At 38.4% G+C, this 26,580-nt stretch overlaps 2 protein-coding genes and 1 long non-coding RNA gene across 3 annotated transcripts; 1 reads left to right on the top strand and 2 right to left on the bottom strand.

Moving 5' to 3' along the window:
• Positions 1-18,486: 18,486 nt before the first annotated feature.
• LOC124203233 (mitochondrial proton/calcium exchanger protein-like) lies at positions 18,487-20,985 on the bottom strand. The gene is made up of 3 exons (XM_046599939.1): positions 19,904-20,985; positions 19,054-19,826; positions 18,487-18,979 (listed from the first exon to the last, which is right to left on the bottom strand). Exons 1-3 carry the CDS (start codon positions 20,859-20,861, stop codon positions 18,536-18,538), a joined length of 2,175 nt encoding a protein of 724 aa, XP_046455895.1. The 5' UTR covers positions 20,862-20,985; the 3' UTR covers positions 18,487-18,535.
• A 124-nt stretch (positions 20,986-21,109) lies between these two features.
• LOC124203235 lies at positions 21,110-21,823 on the top strand. The gene is made up of 2 exons (XR_006878468.1): positions 21,110-21,413; positions 21,476-21,823. It is a non-coding gene; the product is annotated as an uncharacterized LOC124203235 (long non-coding RNA).
• LOC124203232 (uncharacterized protein C05D11.1-like) lies at positions 21,812-25,889 on the bottom strand. Its single transcript, XM_046599937.1, has 7 exons — positions 25,562-25,889; positions 25,128-25,445; positions 24,100-25,063; positions 23,908-24,035; positions 23,401-23,839; positions 22,448-23,335; positions 21,812-22,360 (listed from the first exon to the last, which is right to left on the bottom strand). The coding sequence occupies exons 2-7, from the start codon at positions 25,432-25,434 to the stop codon at positions 21,970-21,972; spliced, it is 3,117 nt and encodes a 1,038-aa protein (XP_046455893.1). The 5' UTR covers positions 25,435-25,445; positions 25,562-25,889; the 3' UTR covers positions 21,812-21,969.
• Positions 25,890-26,580: the final 691 nt, after the last annotated feature.

Genomic DNA, 26,580 nt, shown 5'->3' with positions numbered 1-26,580 from the left:
CCAGGGAGACGAGTGGCTTCTACTCTAACCCAGTGTCAATGCCAACAGTACAGTTCGAAACCAATTCCGACCCGTTCCACCTCCAGTTCAACGTCCCTTCACCTTTCCGTCATGGAAAACCGTAAAATCTTTTCCCGCTCGCCCAGTCCTCTCCGTGTTCCATCGGGGCCTTTAGTTCCGGCGTCATCGCTTCGCCATCCGCCCACGGAGTCGATCTGTCTCGAGCACGGTTTCCCTCTCATTGAACTGGACGGCTAAATGTCTAATGGATCGTGGCCAGCCTTGCCGCTGCCACCATCTGCCTCCGCCTATGTGGGACGTTCATTTTCATTTCTCCCGAGCGGCGTTTCTTTTCGGTGACGGTGAAGATCGCGCTAAACGAGTTGGTCGTTTGGGTGACCACGACCTGCAGCCTTGGATCCTTGCATTGAAATTGTGGGCCGACGGCAAGAAACAGCTCAGACGATTCGATCCATCGCAGCTCTCTACATCTTCATCGCAATCCAGCAGTCGTACTTCCAATTTTCCCTCCACCCACTAGCTACTGTACTTAATGCAAGACCCTCTCAACCCAAAAAGTGCTCTGACACGCTTCATTCATTTCATTCATCACAGCCAAAAGATGGATAGATATGTTGGGTGTGGCTAGCTATCGCTCCTGGGTTGCATTTTCTTTTCGTATAATGGGTCGTCTTTCTTTCAGTATAATATTTTAACGCTTCCTTTCAGTATTTCGGCCTGTGAGTTGCCAGCACGTAATAGGTGAGATGTAGGGGGCCAAATTCTCTTCCAGCAAACGAAACTTTCTGTAATGATATCGTCGTGATCGTTATAGCATCAGTCTCTTTAGTTGACATTCTCTCTCTCTCAACTCAAAACGCTTTCTGGGTTTTCAGAATTTAATTCTTTTTTGTTAGGTGTCGAGGACTCGATCGACCGCGAAATCATTCCAGGCAGTTTCGCCCATTCTTTGATTACGATTGCTTAGCTTGGTGGTAAAAATGGGGAAGGGAGGGATGATTACAAATTTCTCCTATCGTGGTGGTTATAGTAAATAACGTCAACATTTCAGAAGGTGGAAAAAAATTACAACGAAATAATCGAGCTGAAAAAGTAGCTCCCCCGCTGCCGTCTGTGTCTCCAGTCTAATTTTTAATTTTTTTGTTATTTTTCAAAAGAAGAGTCAAAAACAAAATAGGTGGTGGTGGCAAGTGATAGTGTTGGCGCCGCTTGTTTCTCCTTCTTCTTTCCATTGATGCTAATTAACTCGCGCTTGTTATGTAACAGTTCGTTACATGGGTTGAAGATGATTGTTATAAGGATGACGATTCGTTGAAAGGTTGCACTTGTATTATAACACTAGCAAGGTATGCACATACAATAACACAAGGGATGCGATGGCACACGAAATGCGTGAGTGATCTCCGATGGAGTCGCCCTTACATACCTACGAATGTTGGCAGGTTATAACTGGGCAGCTTTCTAATATCATGGATCATCTTATGGTGAATCCACTTGGAACCACAAAGAAATTAGGTTACAACCACCACAAAGACACAATAACAAAGACACACCACAAAGTCAAACCACAAAGACACAAAGAAATTAGTTATATTTAACTCAAACATTACAAAAATGAAAAAAAGTGTGTTTAAAGGGATCCTAAACGATTGAAAATTTCCTCTTCTTCGACATCAGCCATGCCTAAAATAGAATAAAAATAATTAGAAAAAAACACGAATAAAACAAAATCCAAACAGACAAGACAGGCTTCCGCCCGTAGAGATCCACGACACCACACACGGGATTTATTACATTGGACAAAAAATAAAATTAATTACATGTATTCTACAGCTAACTGCTGGATTTACTTCATCCATAGCGTTAATGTCCTCGAGGACCAATTGCAGCAGATTTGTCTGCTACCATTCTTTGTTCTTTTTGTTCAATTCTTGCACTTCATTCAATCCTACTAAGTGAATATTTGGTTCGAAGTAGTAACCTTTATTTCCAAAGAAATTTGGCGATCAGTGCTGCATTTCACTTCATCTGTGTGTTGCAACACCAGTTTGTAGAAGTAAGAATCCGCAACGTTATTGGCTTGCAGAATGTGGCTTAGTCGTTCAACTTCTTGAACCGGAGATTCTCCGTTGGTAGAAAATTGGATTAAGACTTTAGCACGCGGCATGCCAACATGATCGTCAATAATCCCTTAAGCGAGGAATATAGTTCGTGTTTAGCCATTCTTGAAGCTTTTGAAAATTTGTCTCCTCAGTGTCATCGGATATAAATTATCCGAATAAACGATGATTCTCTCACTACGTTGCTCGTGGTAGTGAATGAGAATTTGACAGGCTCGAGTGTTTGTTTGGATCCATCAAAAAATAAGTTTCTTCTTCGTTGACTTGCAATCCATGTACTCGCGAAGGAAATCAGGACTCATGGGACACTGGATTTCAAAATATAAGGGAATAAAAGGGAAGGGGACCAGGGTGCGGATGAGGAAGATGATTGGCCTGTTATCCCTATAAGAGCGTGGAACAGAGAGATGCCATTGAATTTTATTTTTAAGCACGCTGGTATAGGCAGGGGGCATCTTATTTGCCAGATTTTAGTTGAATTGAACCTTATAGACCGGTAATTCAGATTATTATTAGTGTTGAGGTTTAGGTTGACAAGATATCCTAGGATGATTACCAAAGGCTCGATCTGGCCGAAGTCAATGTTGTAGGGGTTAGTTTTGCTAGCTTATCCGTATATGATGAGGTCGTAGTAGATCCTGCTTCTGACAGACTAGTCTTTTGAATAGGGTGGAAAGGGATCTGAGAGAGAGTGTGCGTACGATAATTTGATGATGTAAAAGCAACACTTTTCTATGTAGTGAATGGTTCGTAAATCATTCGATAATAATGACGGTCTACGGAGTATATGATTATCTTGCAGCAGTATATACACTGATGCAGACGAACCATTCACAAACGATGTCTTGCTAAGAAAACACGTGAAATTTAAAAAAAAGATGTTCTTTTTAAATAAATTATAGAAAAAACTCAGGTTTTCTAGATCTCTTGAGATGGAGTGGTCGTACATAAGATTGGATAAGTATATAAAATCATATTTTTCAGATTTAGGTTGGGGAGAAGTCGACTTTGTTGAAGAATTGTTAGACCTGAATGTTTATAGTCATGAGCTGCATGTCGAAAGTCATGAGTTGGATTATAGTTGCCTCTTGATAGTCAGGAACGTATTGTTAAAGCATTCAAAGAATTTTCTGTAAGTTTTCTTTTTCATCTTACTTTCGTTCGCTTTATGTTTTTCTTTTAACAGTATCAACAGGTTCTAAATAATGAATATAGTCATAATGACGACGAATTTCATCCAACTATAGAGAAAATAGTTGAGCAGATTGTAGACGATGAAGATCCTGAAGAGTTGACTGAATTACAAGAGGCAGCTAATCGCGATTAAAAAAATGACTCGACGTTTGACCTTTTGAATAATATAAATTTGGAATCCGAGATAATTTTACCAATGCAATAAAGGTCTGGCCAAACTCTTTATATACAATCACCATTATCAAAGATTAAATCTCGTTTTATTAAAGATGCGCCTCTCGTACACTAAACTTAATTGCGAGTAAAGACATTGCTTTATCTAATTTTGACACCAGACAATTATCAATGAAGCAAGCACTAAGCAAAGCGATGGGGAAATTGACTAGCCTATGGAAAAAGTTATGTCGTTCAATTCTTGCAGATGGACTACCCAAAAAAGCCTCTGGTTAGTTATAAACATTATTAACAACTATATTTTTGTCTTGTTTATCTGTTTTATATTCGTGCACTTACCAGACGTAGCACTTTGTACTCCCCGTCCAACGATATGAAAATCATCTTATGACAGTTTAGGCTCCTTCCTATCCAACCACAAAAGTGTTGATATTTCCAGTTGCATCTTATTATTCCAATAGCTACTATTGATTTTTTAGATTTAGGCACTTATTCGATTTTACAATACAGGATTCCTGGATGCTTGCAGCTCTCACCCAACCTTTTTTAAGGTAAAGTGGATTAAGGATAAAAATGCCAGACAGAAGCAATAATGCTTCTAAACAGTTAATGACTGATGCGGCTACCCTCGTCTGTCCCACTTTTAGGTTTTTTTTTCTTTTTTGATGGCCTTTAGAATTGGATGGTGTTTCCTGAAAACAAATCAAAATCCAAAGTCTGAATGAAAAGAATTGTATTAACTAACTAACGAACTATAACTAACGATTAAAATTGTTCATACCCCACCACTTAAAAAACCTGTTTTTTGGACCCCAAAATTTTCTTTAAAAATCCTATAAAATTAACCAATGTACATTTATTTTTTCCTTTTCACGGTATTTGTAGTTATATGTTCCCATAAACTGTACCAAATTTCAATGAAATCGGAAAAAAAATAAATACTCTCCTCGCGATTTTCATTTGGCACCCTTCATGAAAACGGGGGAGGGGAAATACAGTGTTAAGTCAGAAGGATGCGAGGCGCCCTGCGGGAATGGCGGAACAAAACCTATCAACATTGTGTAACAACTGATTTCTTTTCTTATTTAAAAATAACGAAAAACAAAAAAAAAAACAATATGTATTTACGACAATGAACCAACCTGGTATACTTTTTACAATTTATAATTTTTTTCTGTTTTCATAACAATTAGAACATGGTTGATAGAATTTAGAACGACACAAATATTAAAGAAAGCAGTGGTAGTAAATTAAAATCACATCATTCGTAAACTTAGGAAAAGTTAACTTGAATCTTGGACAGTTGAGATCCAATTCCCATACAGAGACCATACAGGGCTTGTATTCTTATTCTGTGATAATAAGAGAATCATTAGGATCATCAAAAAATGTCAATGCACTATAATGAAGGTCATATAAGTGCATTGAACGAACGAAAACTTTTCAAAAAATCTTACCAAAGAAGAAGTGTGGGATGCAATAAATTCACTTTAATACGGAAAATCCCCAGGAGTAGATGGTCTACCCATAGAATTTTATAAAAAGACTGCCATTTTTAAAACAAGAAATCACAAGCATTTACACATACATCTTAAAATTTCAAAACCTCAGTAAGACACAATCAATAGAAATTATCACACTATTACACAAAGGAGGAAGCAGGGCAAAAGAAGGAAACTGGAGACCAATAAGCCTATCATGTTCTGTCTATAAATTTTTAGCAAAAATTTTAACTATTAGCCCCAAGAATATATTACCATACATTATTAGTGAAGAACAGACGGGAGGAATCCAAAATAGAGACATAACCTAAAGGCCAAAACCTTCTAACAAATTAAAACATCATAGAACATTTTTCATCAAAAAAAACACTTTAGAAAAAAAAGAAGAGACATAACAACTAAACAGGTAAAAAAAACAGGAGCAGCAATTATGGGTCTAGATTACAAAAAAGCATATGACATGGTTGATAGAATATTTTTTTAAATCCTCGGGAAACTTGTTATTGACGAAATTTGTATCAATTATATTAAGACAAAGTGTTTTTTTAAATTTTTTCTTTATTTGTCTACAGAAGAGCCCAGGCAATATTAAAAAATGTGACATCTCGTATCTGCTATTTCGCTAATGTTACATGGAGCAATGGTAAAATTGGAGCATTCTTTTTTGTCGACTACACTTGGACTTGAACGAAAAGAAAAGGAGAACTTTGAGGACATTTATCAAATAGGTTTCGTGTTCGTTTCAAAATTATTGGAATAATTTACACTTAAAATTACCGTATTGGCTTGCAGGGATGGTACGCAGTGAAATGAGCCACGATATATTAGTTGCGTTGAAATATATAGCTGGGGATGATGCATTAGCGGTGTTGAATCACTTTCTCAATTCAAATACAGAACATGTCTTAGAAAAATCTGAGCTTAATTTTTAAATTTAATGTAAATATCCAAGTTTGTGTTGACTGTGAATGTCATTACAATGTATTAATGACTCTAATTTTCATTTTGCACATAGTAGACAAAATGACAGAGCTCAAGGCATGGAATCTGTCAATGAGGACAGAGATGAAAGACCACTAGGAGAAACAAGCGAAGCCACTGCGTTAATAAATTGGACTTTAACCTAAAACCTTATGTCAATCCATTGTCGAAATTAAGATTTAATTAATGTTTTATTCATTTTCCAATTTATAGGATAAACATCCATTGACATTTATCTTTGTTCGAATTCAGGTCAAAGTTCTCCGTGTGCAATACATAACGAGAGAAATGACAAAGAAAACATTGAGGGCAATTTTTGAGGAGTTTGGACACACCGACAACGACACAAATTGAAACCATCGAAATGCAAGGAAATTATGCTTTTGTGACTTTTGAAGACAGACAGGATGCATTAAGGGCTTAAAGTGGATCCTGAATAGTTAAACATACCTTGGCGTAAATTTTGATGTTCAATTGGACAACCCAAATAAATAAGTTAAGTACAAAATTTTTCTATTTTGTTTTTACTTCGTTATTTTCATATCTAAGAATCCCCGTTAACTAGTTTTAGATTTAGACTATTTAATCCGTCACTTTCTTTTGCTAAATTTAAATGGTGAAGCCGATTTCATACTCAAAATTTCAGCAATTTCAATGTCAGGTTGTTAGATGCGATTTTTTTTACTTTCATTGATCGTCCGGAACAAAATTGCGACAGTGGACGGCAAGGGCTTTTTGGCTTTATGGTTAAGAATATAATGTCGAAAGTTTGTTTATTTTTGTGCGGATACCTTCACTTAAATGGTTTGTACGGAGGGTTTTTAACTTACTAAGGGCGCCGCTAGACTAATTCATGCTTCAAACTACATGTAAATGAATCTGTAAACACTGTGTCAAACCAACATCATTGTTTATTTTTCACCTACATCTATATTCTACTATTTTACATAATGTATGAGCGACTTAAAGACCAATTATTGCATCAAAGCATCACTGTGGATCTATAATCGCGATAAATTTCACCGTCTCCTTAATGTACGGCAACAAATTCAGACAATGAAGACAAAAGTAAAGTAACTCATAGTTATAGATACCGTTACGATAGCAGACGATAAAACCACAAAAATTGAATCATTGTGTGGTGCTTATCTTAAAAACACAAATCGTTTTATTTACTACGAACCTAAACGGGGTCGACCGTGGCTAATTGGTTTCGTCTACCTGCATTAGTACAACTTACGCACATACTCGAGTACACAAATGCAATCTAATTTAAAAAAAAATTGCTAATTGTGATAGGAATGAATAAGTATTTTAAGAAGAAGAAGAATTGGAGTTAGATTTTCTCATGTCATAAGTTAATGACGCGGATGTGAGCCACCTTGTAGAAGGGAAAGAAGAAGCAGAAAATTGGCTAAAAAGAAAAGCAGAAGAAAAGGAAAAGAATCTAGAGAAAAAAGCAACAGAAGGCGATAAAGAGAAAAAAGCAAGAGAAAGAATTGAAAAAGAAAAAGTATTGAAGGCAATGCAGAAAGAGCTAGAAAAAAATGGAAAAGAAGTGGCTGCACCGTAATAAGAAGCAATAAGAAAAACAACTGTGTGTCTATCAAATAGGAGAAGAATTTTTCGTAAGAGTTGAGCAAGACCGCAAGGAAAATTTAAAAAAAACCACAGCTAATGACACTGTCTTTCCTAGTGCCTTATGAAAACTAATTCGAATGAATTGACCCCCAAAAATTAAAGACTATATTTGAGGAATTTAAACTAATTGAAAGCATCGAAATGAGAAGGCGTTATGGTTTTGTCAATTTCAAGGAAAGAGAAAACGCAGTGAAGGCTATGTAGACCCTGGATGGTCAAATTTATCATGACGTTAAGTTAGTTAAGTTAGTAATAGAAAGGAGGATGAGAAAAGAGAGACAACGCTCCATAATCCCTTGCAGAATAAATTGAACACTCGTACCCCCCCCCCCCCCCACTGAAAGATGCCAGATTTAGGGAATTACACTCCATGGTCAGGATTGCAAGTTTAAAAAAAAACTGCCCTGTGTTAAAGTGATGGAAAATCTGCTTCCATGACGGCAGACAGTGTTGTCGTCTGCCCAACGTTTCTTTTTGTTGTAAACCTTGCTGACTGACACTCCCTTATTGACATAATGAAACAAGCAGAAGACAATTGTCAAAACAAAATGTCATGACAACCGACTTCAAAACAGAAGTCTCCTTGCCATCGAGTACAATTCCCTCTTCACCTTCTGTGTAGTGAGGCCTCATCTTTCCTTAACAATTGCATTGACGGCTTTGAAGGAACTGGCCAAAGAAGTTCAAAGACAATGTCTCTTTAAAAAAATCCGTTAAAAAAAGGCAACATTGTGTAAGGATGCAGCTAGACTCAGATAGCCTGTAAAAAGGAAAAATGAACAACATGAAATCACGTTGCTAAGCGGGGACAATCTTTTTCTTTGTAATATAACATGCAGAATCCATTTAGACCAGCGTGTAGGGACAGATACGACAGATGACGCTGCCGAGGTCTATTGTTTCTTATAGGTTGTTATTGTTAATACGGGGAAAAGGAGAGAAGGTAAGGATTATTTGTTGTTGCAGCATCACCACAATCTTAATGGATCGGCGACAACGGCCAAGATTTCTTCCATGTCGACGGTAGCAAACAGTCTGCCGCAATACCACGCAAGTATCGTGCTGCCCACGCCAAGTGGCTACCAATTAAGTCCGTTGACGGAGACCCAGACTTTTGCATCCGTGTCAACAATCTAACTCCTATTTAGCTTCCAACATCACCCCTATCCTTCTTATAAATATTGTGTTGTTCGATTTCTTTCGCTAGATTAACGTTTAATGTGGTTGTACACCTAAGAAAACGAAAGTAAAAAAAAAAAGTAACTTACTGGAAACAAATGACAATTGCATTTGTGTGTGTCTATCTGTGTTGAAATAATAAATATAATGTAACGGTCACCAGACAGACAAATACAATGTCTAATGTGATCCGCTTCTTAATGTAACATGGGATTAATAACTTGGAATAAAAATGGAAGAGGAGTTTTCTCTCAAATTAGTTTTGAGTGAAAGTTAAAGTCCAAACTTTCACTTGCATTACCAAAATATTTTATACATCAAGATATTTTTCAAACAATTATAGCTTCTTTGGTATAATGGTTAAAGCTGTGATCTTCCATGTTATAAGTATATCGTTCGAATTCTAGCCCGACCATGCCGTGGGAAGGAGTCGACCGGCTGGAGTCGACCGTGAAGAATCAGTCAACGAAGAATACGCAGACAGTGCTAAAAAATCATATCGACAGTATATTTAGGGCCAGAAGAGTTGCAATGTGCTCGACCAGGCGTCGGCTGGCGTTATCGTTGCGTAACGGAGCCCCCACAACGGCAACTAGATCCCTATATTCAAGCGTTTGCGCATTCCCTGTAGCGTCGGCCAGCTTACCGTAAAGAAACTCTTCCCATTCGTCGTTTTTTAGAGATTTCGACAGCAACGAATCAGAGGTGGGGATGGCCGCTGTGATGAACTAGACGTACACCAGGGAGACAACCGGGCTGTGAGGAAAGGACGGCGGGCTCCAACGTTTCGTGGGTCGGGCAGTTGTACATATATGTTTCTGGCTATAGGAATGAAGGCTCAGTCGAAATATACCGGCTACCACATAGAAACTAGTTCTTTCAAGTTATTTACTTATTCCGTGCGAAACCAGTGAGTCACATTTTGGTGCCGAAACCCAGGATTTTTGTCCATTTTGTTCTCACTCCTGTACTCAGTTTGCTTTCGGCGTCGAGAAAAAAACACCCCTTTCGCTGTCAAAATGTAAGCCACATGTTACCTTGCTCTGAATTTTGGTCTTAATGAATGCAAGCTTTTGCGATTTCTGAATAGTTTGCATAATATACCAAGTGTCGGGAATAAGAATCAGTCACCCGAATTAAGTCTAATATATTCGCAATTGACTTTAACTGGTACACAGTTGATAAAATTCGTTTTTAATTCGTTTCGTAAATTCATTTGTTTTAAATTTCGACCATAGAATAATGCAAATGCTTATTACGTCAGAGATAATATTAGACAAAGTTAAGGTTGAAGGGATTTAGCCAAATAAAATCGATTGCCTTCTTGCATCAAGGTCTTGGTTAAGATCAAAATGAGCGAAATAGAGGCAAAAAGTGTCATCAAGAAAGACCAGAACCTAAAACGACCAATGTTAATTACATTTTCCAGATTTAAGCGCACCATGCAACAAGCTAGTAGAACTTAAATCAACATAAAGACAAAGATCATTGACGATAGGCATATCCGCTGTTTCTCAATGTAACAGCACCAAAATCCAGGAAAAGTCGAGACGCTGGCTCTAAAGCTTTCAACGCGAATCCGACAGCGATTGAATTTGCCGCCAGATTAACTGGTATCGGTCGGGCCTAAATATAATTAGATTTGGTTAAAACATATAAATATTTAAACTCAAACCAATAAACACGTAAATTTTGAATCAACTCCGGTACTGCATTGTTACCACCGTTTTCAACGTTCGCATTCATTTTAAATGTCCTATAATTTTTGAAAAAAATTTGTTATAGTATATAACATATTATTATATTATATAACTTTTTTAATACTTTTTCGTTTAGTTAAACAGATGTTGTAGGTATTGTAAGATATCGTTAAGCTTTTAAGTGAAAGAAATTCGACTCCAAAGAAGAAAGAAATTCGGTTCTAAGACTTTCAAAGCAACCCGATAGCAATTGAATTCACCTCCAGATTAACGGGTATCGGTCGTGCCTAAAAATAATTTGTTTAACCGTTTGATTACATTCAAATATTTTAAATAAAACCAATGAACACTTACGTTTTGAACCAGCAACGGTACTCCATTGTTATGAGCGTTAGCATCCATATTAAATCTCCTGTAAATTAAAAAAAAAGTTATTATTATGTAGAGTATAAATTATTTAATTTTTAATACTTTTTCTTTATTTATACGCAAACAGATGTTGTAGATATTATAAGATTAGTTTAAGCTTCTAAGTGAATGAAATTCAACGTGGTCTATAATAATGTAATGATACACATAATGATAATAATAATAAATATTTGGAAAAGGAGGGAGATAAGTAGCAAACAGGTTATTAGAGCCGTGGCATTCTTCGTCAAGTTCGGTCGCATGAGATTAAATGCAATTTTCGGCAGATCTCCAAACGCTTTAGCTACATAGCCCATTACCATTGCATTAATAGGTATGTTAGCATCCACTGGTTTCTTGGTCTATATAGAAAATAATTATTATATAAATTGGTGGAAAATTTAACTTGCACTCACCTTTGTTGGAGTTTCAACGTGGCCCTGTTCAACATCGCCATTGTTCGGGTTGGTAAGATTTGCTGGGTTGGACTTGGACGATTCCTGTTTTTTAATCACATGTAAATAACAAACTACCAAATAATTTTTTGTATTAACTTACCACATTTTCGGTTGCCATTATAAGATGATCTTTATTTATCGTGATATTTATCGATACACAATCGATAAGTCTTTGTTGCAATCAAAATTAGTCAAATGGCAGCAACAAGTGTCATCAAAAATGAAAGAAACTTAAAACGCCCAATGTTGTTGACGTTTTCCAAATTTAGCCGCACCATGAAACAAGCCAGTATAACTTGAATGATCATGAAGACAAAAATCATCGACGCTAGTGCATAGCCATTTTTCTCAAGGTAGCAGCACCAAAATCCAAAAAAATTCGAGAAGCTTGAACGCTTTTAACGCGAATCCAACAGCGATGGAATTTACGGCCAGATTAGCTGGAATCCGTCGAACCTAAATATAATAAGATTTGATTAAAACATATACTTAAACTAAAAAACTTAAACTAATAAACACTTACATTTTGTACAAAATCTTGTACTCCATTGTTTCCTCCATTTTCAACGTTCTGATCCATCTTAGATGTGGATCATTTATAGAAAAGAGCTGTTAAAATAAATAAAATAATATTATATAAAATAAATTTTTTAATACCTTTGTTTAGTTAAAGAGATGTTGTAGATTTAGTAAGATACGCTTTCAAGTGGAAAAATTTGACGTGATAAACTGTTCGTTTCAAGCAATTGAAAATGTATGCCGAGGAGACGAAAAATGTTGCCAGCTTTATAATATAAAGTCGGCTAGTTAAATTCCAATAAATTAACTGTCGCGTAGTTTTATTACTTGGGTGCATCAACCTTTGCTGAGTTGTATGCTGATATTGTTTTGAGCCCAATGGAAGCTTACAAATTTTGAATTCAAACCATGCCTGGCTTCCCTGCCACATTGAAGGCTGGTGCACCTTTTACCTACCAGTAAGTAACTATCGAATAACGGTTTTTAGTTTTGCTTATTTTCAAGTTAATGAGTATTTTAGACAAGAGGGACTACAAAATTTTACATATCTTATCCCCCTATGGATTCACAGGTGATGATCATCTAGGCGATTCAAGTTACACATTGTATAAGTCAACTTGAAAGAAAATGTTTCTTAAAGGCAGATCTGATATGATGAGTAAGTAATGTTTGCATTACTTTAATGTTTTTTTCTTGAATTTCATGTGCAACTGAGAAGCAAAAACTGGTATACATTCTAAACAGGTATGCCCAAACCCATTTAACCACTTCTTCTCGACGAGAGACTCACAAGTTAAACAATTAAGTTTACAACATTGTGCTTGTCAATGTGAGCTTTGAAAACCCTTATTTGCTAGTCTGGAAATGGATTTTGGGAAAATGATTGAAAAGTTCACTGCCATGTTTCAATTTTGATTTAATAATATTTCAAACGTAAAAAATCTTTCTCTCTTCCTCTAATGAAATTTTACTGCACATTGCCAACGAAACAAATTATTGAGAAAAAATATTTAAACGAATTATCATCAGCTTCATGGTCTTTAGAATAAAAGGATCAAGAACGCTGGTTGTGCTTTTGGAAAACCAGTTCCCAATGACAATTCAATAGTACATCTCCAAAAGCTGCTTCTCTTGGTTGGTCAGCAGTGAGGAAATGGTCTCCAGAACAACAACAAAATTCAAAACTAGAGAAAAATTACAGATTTCCAGCACATCACAGTTATCCTCGTCTAATAAGAGAGTTTCTTAAAGTCTTTAAATGTTAAGGTGGACAGCCTTGCTGTATTTGGGGAAAAAATTGCAATAAACAATTGGACGCATAGAAATTGGAATAAGTCACATGTGTTATTTCTAGGCTTTCTGGTGGTTTCAGTGTCATTTCTTGGACAGAAGAGGTTCACTTGGGTAGTAACGAGGTAAAACATATGTATTTAAAACTTATATGTAGGGGAGAGCAGGGTTGGATGGGACAACAAAATTAAACATCACTTTAGGGTATATACCTTTACATTTATGTGATGTAGGACACACAAAAATATATAGATTTAGAGGCAATTATTTTACCTTTTTTCCTTATATGATATGAGGTATGGAAATCTATTTATGCAAATGAAAAACACATTATGTACATTTTCAAGATTCGCCAAATTCACAAATCCTGCCAATTAAACAAAAGAGAAAAAAATTGTATCTACCAGCCCTTTTGCAGTCATTTTGTCATTTATAAAGTAGAATAAGATCCTTGGCATGGCATTAATCGCTTTGACAGCCTACCCCGTAGCAATTACTTTAACAGTTAGATCATTTGGTACTCCAAGTGCAGTATTCTAGATAGAAAAATAATTAATTTATATTCATTATTTAGATCTTGTTTGTTGCTAATTACTTTTTTTGAAGGAACAGGATAATTTTTGGAATTTTTTATCCCAAATTAGACATAGGAACTTCTTTTGTAGTATTCCTCTGTTAAAACGAAAATTTATAATGAGTTCAATGAAATGTACAAAATTTGATGAAAAAATTATCACCTCTTGTGTCGTCATGTTTTCAAAAACAAGTTGTTGGGGAAGATTAAAAAATAATTAAGAGCAACTTCCACGTGAAATTTGTCACTTAGCCTTAGCTGTAACGCTTAACGACGGAGACAAAGACAGTATCAACTGAATTTAAGTCAACGTCGTCGGCGGACTCGACCAATGGTTCGCTATTCTCTTAGTCACTTAGCGGTCTCCTAGTTTGCTTGCGACGAGGAGGAGAATCCTTAGCATTACTTCTGGGAAGATCCTGCTCCAAAGAATTTTTTTTGTGTGCTACTGAGGATGCGCGTTCAAATAGTTGTTCTTCTATGTGCTGTTGGCACTCCATCGTAACTAACTTGTGGTAAGGCTTAATTTCTTCAGGTATGACGACCCTTCGTGACGAAAAAATTCTCGGGTTTGCGGCTGGTATTGAAGAGACGGCACTGACAGAAGTTGTAGCAAGGTCCATTGAAGCAACGGTACTGGCGGAAACTTAAATAAGAATAGAAATAGAAATAAAATTAATAGCGAGCTTTATTTCTAAGAAATGAACCAGACCATGGGATCGATCAGTAGTAAATGACGATAAAAAATATTCATCCGAGAAGAGATCACATTTGAATGGAAAGAAACCGGACTTGGAAAAACCACAGGTGATGTTTGATTTGCTGAATGAACGTTCATATAGCTACTGGCTTAGCTCCGCATTCTGATGACTCAAAAGTCGACTACCGGGATTCAGATCTTGCCAATCGTCTCCAATCGTTAAATCATTAAATGCAGTCCTTAGCGCATTTTTGAATTGCCCATAATCGCTAACGTCTAGAGGCTGATGTTTATGAGAGCAATGAGTGGGAAAAGTCAACAACATAATTCCATTGTCTCTTGCGAAGTTGATAAATTTAAGATCTAGATGACTTGAATGATTATACAGTAATAATAGATGAGGTTCATGCTTGCTGCAATCCGTACAAGCGACAAAATGTTTGGGGCTTTCAAGAAATGTATCTGCATTAATCCAACTCGAAGGATGGGCAAGGCCTATCCATCCAGCAGGGCCGGCTTGTCACTTCCTTCAGAATTTCAAAGAATTTCGCTACGACTCCTTTTTTGAATCCACTTGTGCGGCCTTGGCTAATAGTCGCTCTTGTCACTTGTCACCGGTCGCACTTGTCACTTCAGCACACAGGAGCTTTTCTTCTGATGGAAACGTACGCGAACTCTTTCAATTTTACTTTTTACTCAATTTTACCTTGTTATTCAGTACTGATTGAACATTTTCGGTAAAGAGAACATCTTTCTTGACTTAATTTACTTCTTTTTTAATTGCTTTGAGATTCAAAAATGGGTCTTCATTTTGGCTTTTATTGGGTGCAGCCATTTCTTTTTCTTTACTTGATCCCTTTTTAAAGCTTCATAAAAGCCGGAATAAAACGAGAGATTATTACAATGAATACAAATTTGAAAAATATTTTATTATTTGAAAAGATTTTACAAAAAAGACGATATAAAATAACAGCAAAAAAGCTTTAAAAAAATTAAAACCAATCAAAGATCAGGCAGGAGATGTGGCGATAAAAATACTAAGTTATTCATTTTCAATACGTTAAGGCCACAAAGAAGAATCCAGTATTACTGCTAATGGAGAATTTCCATGTTTTAAATTAGCAAAAGACAATTGGATTATCTTGCTAATCTTTCCCCTGCAATGTTCGTACAAACTGCAACCTCTTGACGTTCCAGTATATTTCGTATTCAAGCGGGCATTGCGACACAGCCACAATGAGGGGTTAAAAGTTAATACTGGTCAACACATTGGAATAAAAGACATTGCCAGCCTTACACAAGTTCCATTTGTCACCAAAATTGTTGCCGAAAACATCACTGCAGGATTCAAGAAATCAGGAATTTGGTCGTTTAATAGAAATGCGATTCCTTCGTCTCAATTTACTCCTAGTCTAGTAACGGACAGACCAGGTAGTTAAATCATGCATATTGTATTTGACGCTTAGTGTCTGTTAGCATTCGTAAATATTGTTTTTGTTTCTTAGATCCAACTCAGTCTACAACTACCACTGAAGACATCGCTGATGAGGCTTTCGCTGGAAACTTCACCAATTTCAGTCCCATTTTTTCATTCAACAATATTATTGTTCTTTGAGGTGATGATGTGATACTGGGGAGTATTCGGCTGTTTCGTAAGGTAATACCATCAACGGGTTCACGCAGGCGTCTATAGTAGATTAGCAAGTACACGGATCCTGACAGATTCACCAGAAACCAACAAGATTGAAGAAGACTACATAAAGAAAGAAGAGAAGGGGAACAAGAAAAATCCAGTTAAACGTCGTTTGCTGCAATTTAAGGAAAACACCCAAAACCCAAGTAACATTCGTGCTACACGCCCTACAGTTAAACGCAGGATCCAACGTAAAAAGAAGAACAAGGAGGAAAAACCAAACAAAGAAAACATCTAAGACCATTGGATAATACATGATACAAAATCATCAAAAGGTTTATTGGTCTCCAATTCCCTAACTTTTCCCTGCATCCTCCTTTGTGTAATAGACTTGTAAGAGTAGGTGGATGTTTATTAGCCCTGTTGTGACACTTACACACACATAGCGTTCACATGGGAGGAGTGGCGAAGCGTGAGAATGGAGAGGGAGAATAGAGAGGGAGAATAGAGAGGGAGAACGGAGATGGAGAATGAAGAGGGAGAATGGAGAGGGAGAATAGAAAGGGAGAGTAGCTGCTATCGAGGAGCGAGTGGAGGAAAGCACGGAGTGGTCGACGACTTGTGGCTGACTGCTCTGCTGCTGCTGGCTGCCACTACTGCTGATGCTACTGCTCAGCTACCACTACTGGCGAGGATGTCGTGGCTGCTGGGTTATATACCAGTTGTGTAGCCGGTGTAATTTGGAGATGGCTCCAAATTACACGGTGATTGGGAGAAATTGGATGAGGGGAAAAGGTTTGAAAGTTGGGCAATAGGAATGCATATGGATGATAGTACTGTAATAATTTAATTATTCAATGGGTAGTTCAATTTCCCTCTTAATTGTTTTCCTTCTTCTTCTTCTTTTTTATGAGTTTTTTATTTATTTTTAAAAAAATTGTATGCATCATTTTTTTCTTTAAGTTGTTCTTCACTTCATCCATTCTTTCTATTAAATGAATTAAAGTTACTGTCTTTTAACAAGCGATCCGCCACTCAAAGAGACCGTTTTGGGGGTTTTCGATTTAGCGGAAATCGTCGCTGGGGGTTCTAAAAATAAACAAATAGATGGGTTTTGTGTAAAACTTTTCGCTAAGTCGATTTCTAAAAACCGCAATCGCCTAGCTTTTGTAGTTTGGGAGATATTTTAAAAAAAACTGAGAGGGGGTAGCCGAAATTTGGACTTTTTTTCGTTTTTTGTGCAGCAGTTTTCTCGTCAACTGCTGCACCTAAAAATAATCCAATTGGTTTAAAATGATGGGATAGCCCGTCTCTTCAAACCATTTTAATGTTTTTCAAATATTATGATTGAAATTTTGAAAAAAATTTCAAAAAATTTCTTCGTTTTTCGGCCATGCCGGGCTTCATCCTATAAGCCACCTAGCGCTCGCGAAAGCAAAATTTCCCCCTCTTTGCATTTAGGGTCTGTTGGGGTGACCACCCCCTCTCGATAGGTGTAGGCTGACGTTATAAGGGAGACCACCCCAACAGACCCTAAAGACAAATAGGGGGAAATGTTGTTTTAAAGAATGAAAAAAAAGAGGGGACCAGACTTTCCTTTTCTCCCTTTTCTTCCCTCGGGCACGATTTACCCGAAAAGCCTATGCGCAAACCACATGGGGCGAGCGCGAGCCAAAATAAAATCTCCTGTTCACGGCACCCCTTCACACTGCAACGCGCCGCTAAGGGGTCGGCTTGACCCATATTTTTGGATCTTTATAAGGTCTATACCCATGGATATAGTAGATGGGGTCGCTTAATTCTCCCTCCACTAGATGTCATCATAGTTTTTTTGGAAAACTGAAAAATAGCGCTGGAAAACAACAAGGTGCTGGGTTGAGGTTGAGATTGAGGGTTGAGCTGCTGGGTTCAGGTGCTACTTATGGCACTAAAAATGTGCCATACTTTTCAGCTACAACTAAATAATCTCGAAGGCTGACTGTCCCAACGCCAAGTAGCGTTTTACCAAAGACGCGATCTTATTGTCGCAACATTCGACTTTTTCTTGTCATAGAAAAAACGGACGATTCGTGAATCATTGTTGACCAATATTTCTGAGTAAGCCTTAAAAAATCCAAGTTTTTTAGATATGTTTTTATTGTAACGTGACGAAAAATAATTTTTATTGCATACATAAATCAAATTAAACTTTATCAAATCATTAATAGAATTGCAAAACGAATGGCCAGCGTTTAAAACAAATCGCACCATTTTTAGATTTAGATTTTCAAGATGACATTCGCTCGCTCTTGATTAATTTCTTCCCAGAAATTAAAATTTATTTCCTGATGTAAAACAATAACAATTAAAATCAACATTATATCGCATTATACGTACATCTACGTACATTTTGTTTCAATCAGAACATATACATGTTTGAATTTCATTTATCTAAACATCTTTTATGGGTTTAGGCCAGACGAACTTCCTATTCTGGCTTGCGCTCGGAAGAAGATAGGTTTAATGTTTTCTTTGCTCTGTCCAACCTCATGGGCGTATAGTGTTTTCAACTGAGTAACAAGCGAAAGGATTTTTTCAACCTCAGCAATGTCCAGTGGTTCTCTCGGAAGCTCCCGTCCTGATTTTAACTTTTCTCGGTTGATGGAATTTTTCACATCCCCAATCATAATTTGTTCAACACAATTATTTCTTTCGTCTGTTTTTGCAAGAAGAGATTGGCTGGTTAAACAATCAGCATCAGGTTTTCTGCTATTAACAACCTGCCCCAAAGTTTTTTCAATTTTCTTTTCCATTTCCAGAAATTCTTCTTTACTGACAACGCCGAGTATTTCTGTCATTTGTTTTGCAGTCAAATTAATTCCTTCTTCTTCTAAAAGTTCGATTACCTATTAAATAATACCCTTACAATCAGTAAAATCTTTGATGGAAAAAGAGTTGATTTTAGATAGTGGCTTTTTACCTTCATAACTTCTTCTACTGTAATTACTCCATCTCGGTCCACGTCAATGTGATCTAGGATGTGCACAATTTTGTGTAGATTGGCCGAGTCTTCGATGGCATTGATCCGACGAATGGATGCGATTAGCTCTTCTATAGACACGATTTCTTCCTTATCTTTTGTATTTAATTGCCCCTCACTTAAAGCGGGTCCTTCAATGTGGTTTTCAAGTTTCTGAATCATTCGATTTACGGTTTGGAAAAGACGGCGAGCAGCTTTAGACTCGCGTAATACGAGACGCTTTCTTTCGGGGGATTGTAAGAGGTCCTCCAGTTCTTTTATGTCTTCCCGGTAGTCAGCCATTTCTTCTTTAAGATCTGTGAGGTCTCCTTTAGCGACGAGAAGTTGTTTATTCCGCTGTACGCCAACACTCTCCAGAGCGTTTTCTAAGAGAGCAGCGTCGGCCAGAGTTAGTGTGAGCTTTTTGGTGTCAAAAGCAACCTGACCGACGTGTGTTTCCTTCCGTTCTTCATGAATTTTGGCTTGTTCTACTCGAAGTGCCTCAATGCGAGCTTGATTGTTGATTTTCCCTCGTCGGTGGTTAATGGCATCGCTAGTTTGTGCAGCTACTGATTCTGGCAGAGAAGCTATGGTTGCTTTGAGTTGTTCGGTAGCAGAAACATTTTCAGGTAAGTACAATGCCCGGGAAAGAAGCAAAAGCGATGGTGGAACTTTCCCGCCCATACTCAAATCGAGCCACTGGAACAACTGTGATTTGAGGCGAATCTCGCTTACTGTATATTACGTTGAGAAAAAATAAAAATTTAATATAGCGAAGAAATTTTCATTTTTGTTTGAACTGTAATATTACCTCCAAGAGATCTCATGCCTCGTTCACGGCAAGCAGCCTGCAATTCTGAGATGGAGAGGGAACCAATACCTTCTTTAAGAATCAACTTATCGTCAGCGGCTAGATGTCGCAACTTCATCCGTAATTGAAAGCGTAGTAGATTGTTGGTGCCAATTGGTGCAATTTCTAGCACGCGACAGAGAGCTGTCAGCTGTGGACGGCTAAGCGAGTCCAATGTGATTTCATCTTCGAAAAGCTTGGAAAAGCGCAAAATTTCTTCGTTGGAGGCTTGTTGACCCGAGCTTCTAATTTTCTGGAAAAATTTAGCAAAATCTTGTGCTGTCTGGCTTTGGTGACCACTACCAGTGAGTGCCATTTCGTCCAATGTTTGTTGTAAGAACTTTGCCGTTTCTAGCTTGACTTTGAGCGTTGCTTTGAATTTAGTCTCTCGATCGTCAGCTGTTTGAAAGGTAGAAGGCAGCATGTTGGGAAATAGCTTTAGAAAAATCGGCAAGGTGAGTTCCATGAAGGGAACGATAATGAAAACTGAAAAGGGTACAAGACGGAATACGTCTGAAGTTGTTGTGACTAGCTGCTTCTTTTCTCGTCGTGATAGAGTTTCTCCCTGAAGAACGCGCATGAGCAAATTCCCCGAAATACCGACGTGGATAAACAACAATCGAAACCCATGATAGTAATGCACTAACTCGTCTAAAATTCTTTTGGCTAATGAAGGTTTTTTAACGGAAATAGAGGACACGTTTGGCTCAGAAATTTTGTGATCGAGCTTGTACGAAAGGATTGAAGCTTCTACTGCAGACGATGGGCGGTTTGGCGTAATGTCAGCCCAACGAGTAACCGTTGTCTGGAAATATCGATTAGGTGTTTTTCTACATCTCGTTACCAGTATCGCTCGATTTGTGTGTCGTAAGCTCTTCAAGACCTGGGGATGTCTGAGACACGAAGCAGATCGCAACATTTTTTAGAACACTGAATTATAAAAGACCACTAAATTCACTTATAAAAAAATTGTACGAATTGTTTTTCACTTAACTGGCAACTGGGATTGAAGTCGTGTGCTCGAGCCGGTTGCCAGCTTTCAAATGAGCTAAAACGCGGGTAGCAAAGTGAACCAAACTCGCTGAATCACGTTTACGCCTGGATTTTTTGCACGTGTACTTTCCTTTTTTATTTCCTGTGGCCTTTTTTTCCCTTGTGTCTGCCAAACCCCACGCGATTGGCTAGCATATTCCAAAATGACGTCAACTGAGGTGAACGAGTCTATCGCATGATGTTGGGGAGGGGCCTTGTTGCCATTTGGGTCAGCTCGTCTGTACACATCCGAACTGCATCAGTAGCGTGACTGGTCATGACTTATATTGCATTTTAAGTGACTTGGTTTTCTCCGGCAACAACAAATGCAAGTTCTGGAAAGTCATGTGCAAACCGATTTGCAAGGTGACGCCATTCGAGGTTACAAAAGATGAGAGGAAAAAAATGTGATTAATCAAAGGACAAAATTAACCTCAAGGTATGACCTACATGTGTCGGCGGAGGGCCCTTTGAAATTTCAAGTAAAAATATTATTTCTAGGCTGTATAACTGTGCTCCGATTTCGCTAATTATTTGGCAACTCCGTTCCCTGGCAACCCCTTCCCAAGAACTACCAGACAAAGCGGAGCCGACAAGAAATCTTTGGACCGATGCCAATGCAACAAGGAGAAATGACGTAGGCTGGCTAGTTCAATGTCCCTATTCTTGGGTGAGCTAACGGTAAAAAATTTGTTTCAGCGTCCCAGTTTCACAATCATTCTCCATAGAAAAATGTTGTAATCTAAGAATAATTATGAGCCCCTCAGGGAAAATTCCCAAATTAAAAATTGTTAGCTACAAATCAATCCACTGAAAGAAAATAAATCCCAAACTTAATTTTTCCTGTCATATAATGTAATCTATTAAGTTCGTTTTCATTCATTGGATTACACACAGACAAGAAAGAAAGTCCAGAAATCGGGAAATCGGTGACTCGGGCTGAAAGAGAACGGCGAATAGAAAATGACGTTCAAAGAGGTTAAGTAAAGATTAATCTAGCACGATTGGCCCAACGGGCATTCTTCCATCGTGGTGAAGCCCTGAACTGGCTGCCCCAATGCGCTGATACCTGCAACTAATTCGTCCAGCTTCGAGGGATGACAAATAATAGAGCAGCGACAGTGATCGGTATCTAGCAGAGCCGTTAGGTGTAGGCGGAAAGCCCGTCGCATTTGTTCCATGGTAACGGCAGCTACGCGATGAATCAGTTGCCGATTGTAGTCGGCCGGGGCTCCTGAGAGGTAAGAGCGAACAGACTGGTGCACTGCGTCTCCCACAGTTTTTTCACGCTCCACCAACTCAAAAATCAGTGAGCTCCTGGCTGATTCGAGCAGGCTTAATTCCCAGACACCGTCTGTGTCACTCCTAGCATGATTTTCAAGTATGCTTTAAAAAAAAAAAAAAAAAAAAAAAAAAAAAATGAAAGGCAATTAGTTTAAAATTACAATTCACATTTCTGATCAAATAAATTACCTGCGGGCCTCTTTGAATGCCACCACTGGATGGGAAGCTCGATACAGCGATAAGTAGAGCAGTCCTTCGCTGACTTTTAAATTCAAATTATAGCCGTAGACTAGACCTTGCGCACGCAGATTGCGCCAAAAAGGTCCTTCTAGTTGGCCGAGGTATTGCAAGGCGACCAATACGGCCGCCAAATCTGGATGCTGAATATCATCAATGCTGCGGACAGCCTGAATAAGGAAGCACGATTCGACCGCTCCTAGGCCCACCGCAGCACCCATTGGGCTGGCTGATGACACCTCCTTCAATAGCTGGTAGTCAGCTACTAGATTCATCATTCCATCGTTATCCTTGTCGGCAGTTTGGGTGGCCTCCCAATCTGCGAACATATGAGTATTCCACAACGACATAGCATCATCAGGAAGACTCCCAATATCGGCCGCCATATGGATAGTGAGGCAATTGGGGCTTGTGATGGCATCTCGCAAGTCCGTCAACAGACGTACAATTCGATCGGGTGTTTGGCTAAGCTCTTCAATTAATTTCTGGAGGAAATGCTGCTGCCGTATCAAAGAACAGTGAGCGTGATTGCTCTTTGCATCAAAAACTAAATTGCGAATGAGTGCCAACGCCATTTTGTTTCCCTTGCGCTTGATGCGAGCCACGTCATTAGCCATTTTCGAGGCAATAACTCGTACCCGCTCTGCCGTGAAGACGGTACGGCGCAGTAAGTCGCTCAACCAGGAAATACCTTCGCTGTACTTGTCTCGTTCCAACTGAAGCATCAAAACGGCCATATTGCAGTAACTGCCACAAAAGAAGTGGTCAGCGTCAGTGGCGTCCACACCCAAGGCGGAGTGAGTTTTCACCGTGTCCCCACTCAGCTGAGCAACAACAGACCTGCATAAAACACGGACGTTATAATCATGAAATATCAGTCAAAATTTTAGCTAGTCGAATCTTACTCATAGGGGATTAGCTGTCCGTTGCGCATTACTGCAGACTCAGGAAGGCAGCTCATCAGAAGTGGCAAGAAAAGGCGCTGATCATTTGGAACTAACGAGGTATCCATCAAGGCGTACAGGTAAACGAATTGAGTTTTAACATCGTCCAGCTGGAATCGGACAGGAATTCGCTCAAGATCTCCAGGGAAGCTGCTACATCCCAACGATTCTCCGCGATTACAATATCGTTGAATTGAATGATAACTGATAGAATTAATGTCCGGAATAGGGACAGACATGATGAGATCGACAGGAGCTTGGCGATCATTGTGCTCCAGAGCGGAAGAGAGTTCTTCTGCCTTAACGGTTAATCCCTGAGTCCCAAGACTACTTCTTTGTCCTTCTAGACGTTCTAATTCCTGAGTAGTATAAGCTTCCATTTCTTTCTTGGAAGGCATGCCTGTAAAGAGAATAAAGGTTAAGTATTTTTGCTTAAAAGAAATTGTTTTGCGGAGTTTTATGACTTACCCTGAGTCAAAACACACGGCCGACCGAGCATGTATCGCAGGATCAAGTCGTTCCAAAAGCAAGGACTCTCTTTTGTCAAAGCTCTCAGATCTTCCATCGGATTTACTCGACGTCTGAAATCTTCATGGCTGAAAAGGATGGAAAATCACCTTTAGGAAAAAATACACAGCATTAATTTTTCTAGAAAATTACCTCCGACCATAGAGAATGTCACCAACGGCCATAAAAGCTACAGTGTCATGAGGGTTGTTCTCCAGATGACTCAGTTGCTCTAACATCCTTCTTCGAATCACCAGTTGCATCCGGTCCATGTCTAAAGGCTTACCGCCGTTCCCATACGGTTCCATAACGCTAAAAAACTTGGGCTGAATTTCGCCCAACTTATTGACAGGCACGTTCTCGAATGCTAAGTAGACAACTGATTCTGAGTTCTCGATGAAAGAATAGCCCACTTTGCTTGCCAACGGGTCGGTTGTTTCCACATAAGTCTTTTGCAATAGACTGACGGCTGTGTCAGTTAGATATTCCATAAGCATCATCAGCGCGCACGTCTCGTAAAGCTGGTATACACAGGACGGACCTCTCCATGCTAGCCATACCATGCCCTTTTCTTCCTCCTCACAAGGGTAAGCAATTAGTTGGTCGATAGATTCCATGAGTGGTGGAACTGGGTTTTGCCACGGGCGACTGAATGGAATCTGGGTCTTCTTGCATTTTGCGACTATAGTATCTTCAACAGGCTTTAAAGCCTGAAATACTTGGGATGCTTCCACGCGTCCAGTGATGATGAGTACCAAGTTTTCTGTTCTGTAATAAGATTTGTGGTAATTGCGAACCTTTTCATTGGTTGTACTTTCCCTGAGATTTTTCAGAAGACCACCAGTGACTGATTTGTACCCACAATGGCCAGGGTACATGGCCTTCAGCATAGCATTATGAATTAGGGTTTCACCAGTGTTTTCACAGCCTTGCATTTCACAGTATACCACACCTGAATCTTCAGCTTCACCATTTACATGGTGTACTTCAGTAATGAACCCAGCATCAGTAAGTAGTGGATTAAGGATGTGATCAACATAAATAGGTAAGAGGGCCAAAAATCCTTCACTACCAGCTGTTGTCATAGTATAACAGGTATGATCAACATCGGTCCAAGCTGAAAGAAAAATGTATTTTAAATTCTGAAAAAAAATATTAACATTTGAACATTAAATATGTACCATTTGTTCCAGAAGCCAAGCAGCGGTTAGCAAGAATATCCAGCATACCCTTGTAGGGATACGATTCTGATCCAAGAAAAATGAGGTGTTCCAATGTATGAGGAAGACCATCATGGTCATGAGCTTCTGTGGCTAAAACAAAGTATCCGTTCACTACTGGGCCATCAACCTCTGCAATGATTACTCTGAGTGCAGATTTCTTCGACTTGTATTTGTGGACAGGTATTACGCCGTTAACTTTTGTGGTAAAAAGTAACTCGTAATCTTCTTCGCTTTTGTTCATGGTCAAGTCTGTTGAAGAAGTCATCTTTGATGTATCTTGAAATTCAGAGAAAAACGTGGTATGCATGCAATTTAGTAACAATCGTTAATACTTGGTGGATAGTGGTTTTTAGCTTCTTCTAATCAATTTATTGTTCAAACTGAACACTTACCCTCATGTGATGGGAATTTGAAGTAACGGCAAGTAATCACTGTCAAATGTAGATATTATTGCAGACGACACAACTTGTAAAGAATAACTTGGTTTCTCAAAAGACTAAAAGAGGGCACTCATGATCAAAGAGGAGCGAACTCTCTTTTAGCGCAAAGCCCGCAAAATCCTAAAATAGAGACTAAATCATTTTCGATACGCAAGTCTATCTAAAAAATACCTTTCAGTTGAAATGAACACATGAATTTATTTTGCGGTCAGTAAAAGGGTAACAGCTTTTATCGTAACCGCTTTTAAAATGCTACCAACCAAACAAACTGATTTTTACTTTGTCACGTCCGCACTACGCAGAAGCGATACAAGGCTGTCAACAACAATACTATCATTATAAACTTGGGTGTTGAAAGTTTTGTAATAAAAACAACCGTACATTATAGCTGCGCCACCAGCAGCGGAAGCGGGCAACGCACTACGCAGGGTCGAATTGCTAGTTACAGACTTAAAGATACGTAAATATTTTTTTCTTTGGACGGAATTTCCGAATTTTTTGAATGAATAAACATCAAGACTTTTCGCAGAATAATGATTCTGTACCGAAAATTGCTAATTCTATTGTGAAACTTAAAATTCGTGATTCGACTACATAAACCGTTTCAACATAATGGATTATTTATGACTAATGAAACCATAAAAACAAGGTTTCAATCGAATTATAATTGGTAATTGCGTGATTGCGCGATGAAATCTCTGTGAAATGTGGTTGACAATCTCCTTCGGTGCAGCGATGTGCAAAATTTGGCGTAAACAAGAGCTAAAAGGTCTTAAAAAGTTCAAATAAAGTACCAATAGTTTTAGTTAAATTAAAAAATTAATAAAACGTGACTTTCGTTGGTGGCGCAACCGAAGGCGGGACTCGACAGCATGGGTTGTGTTAGCTAGTAGTAAATAAAATGTAATTATTTCTTCCATTAACAACTGGCGATAGATGATTTAAGAAACTGTGTGCCCTACTTCCATTCA

Source organism: Daphnia pulex, chromosome 9 (assembly GCF_021134715.1).
Source record: "Daphnia pulex isolate KAP4 chromosome 9, ASM2113471v1".
Taxonomy (NCBI): Eukaryota; Metazoa; Arthropoda; class Branchiopoda; order Diplostraca; family Daphniidae; genus Daphnia; species Daphnia pulex.
The sequence above is the reverse complement of the archived record's forward strand: the minus strand, read 5'-3'. Positions and strand labels throughout refer to the sequence as shown.

Bases quoted from the DNA above. Each gene is read 5' to 3' on its own strand.
- LOC124203233 (XM_046599939.1), bottom strand. From the start codon at position 20,861: ATGTTGCGATCTGCTTCGTGTCTCAGACATCCCCAGGTCTTGAAGAGC. The intron at 19,827-19,903 runs GTAATATTACAG...CGTAATATACAG, and splicing joins AGGCATGAGATCTCTTGGAG to TAAGCGAGATTCGCCTCAAA. The intron at 18,980-19,053 runs GTAAAAAGCCAC...ATTATTTAATAG, and splicing joins CAGTAGAAGAAGTTATGAAG to GTAATCGAACTTTTAGAAGA.
- LOC124203232 (XM_046599937.1), bottom strand. From the start codon at position 25,434: ATGACTTCTTCAACAGACTTGACCATGAACAAAAGCGAAGAAGATTAC. The intron at 25,064-25,127 runs GTACATATTTAA...TTTTTCTTTCAG, and splicing joins CTTGGCTTCTGGAACAAATG to CTTGGACCGATGTTGATCAT. The intron at 23,336-23,400 runs GTAAGATTCGAC...TGTTTTATGCAG, and splicing joins GGACAGCTAATCCCCTATGA to GTCTGTTGTTGCTCAGCTGA.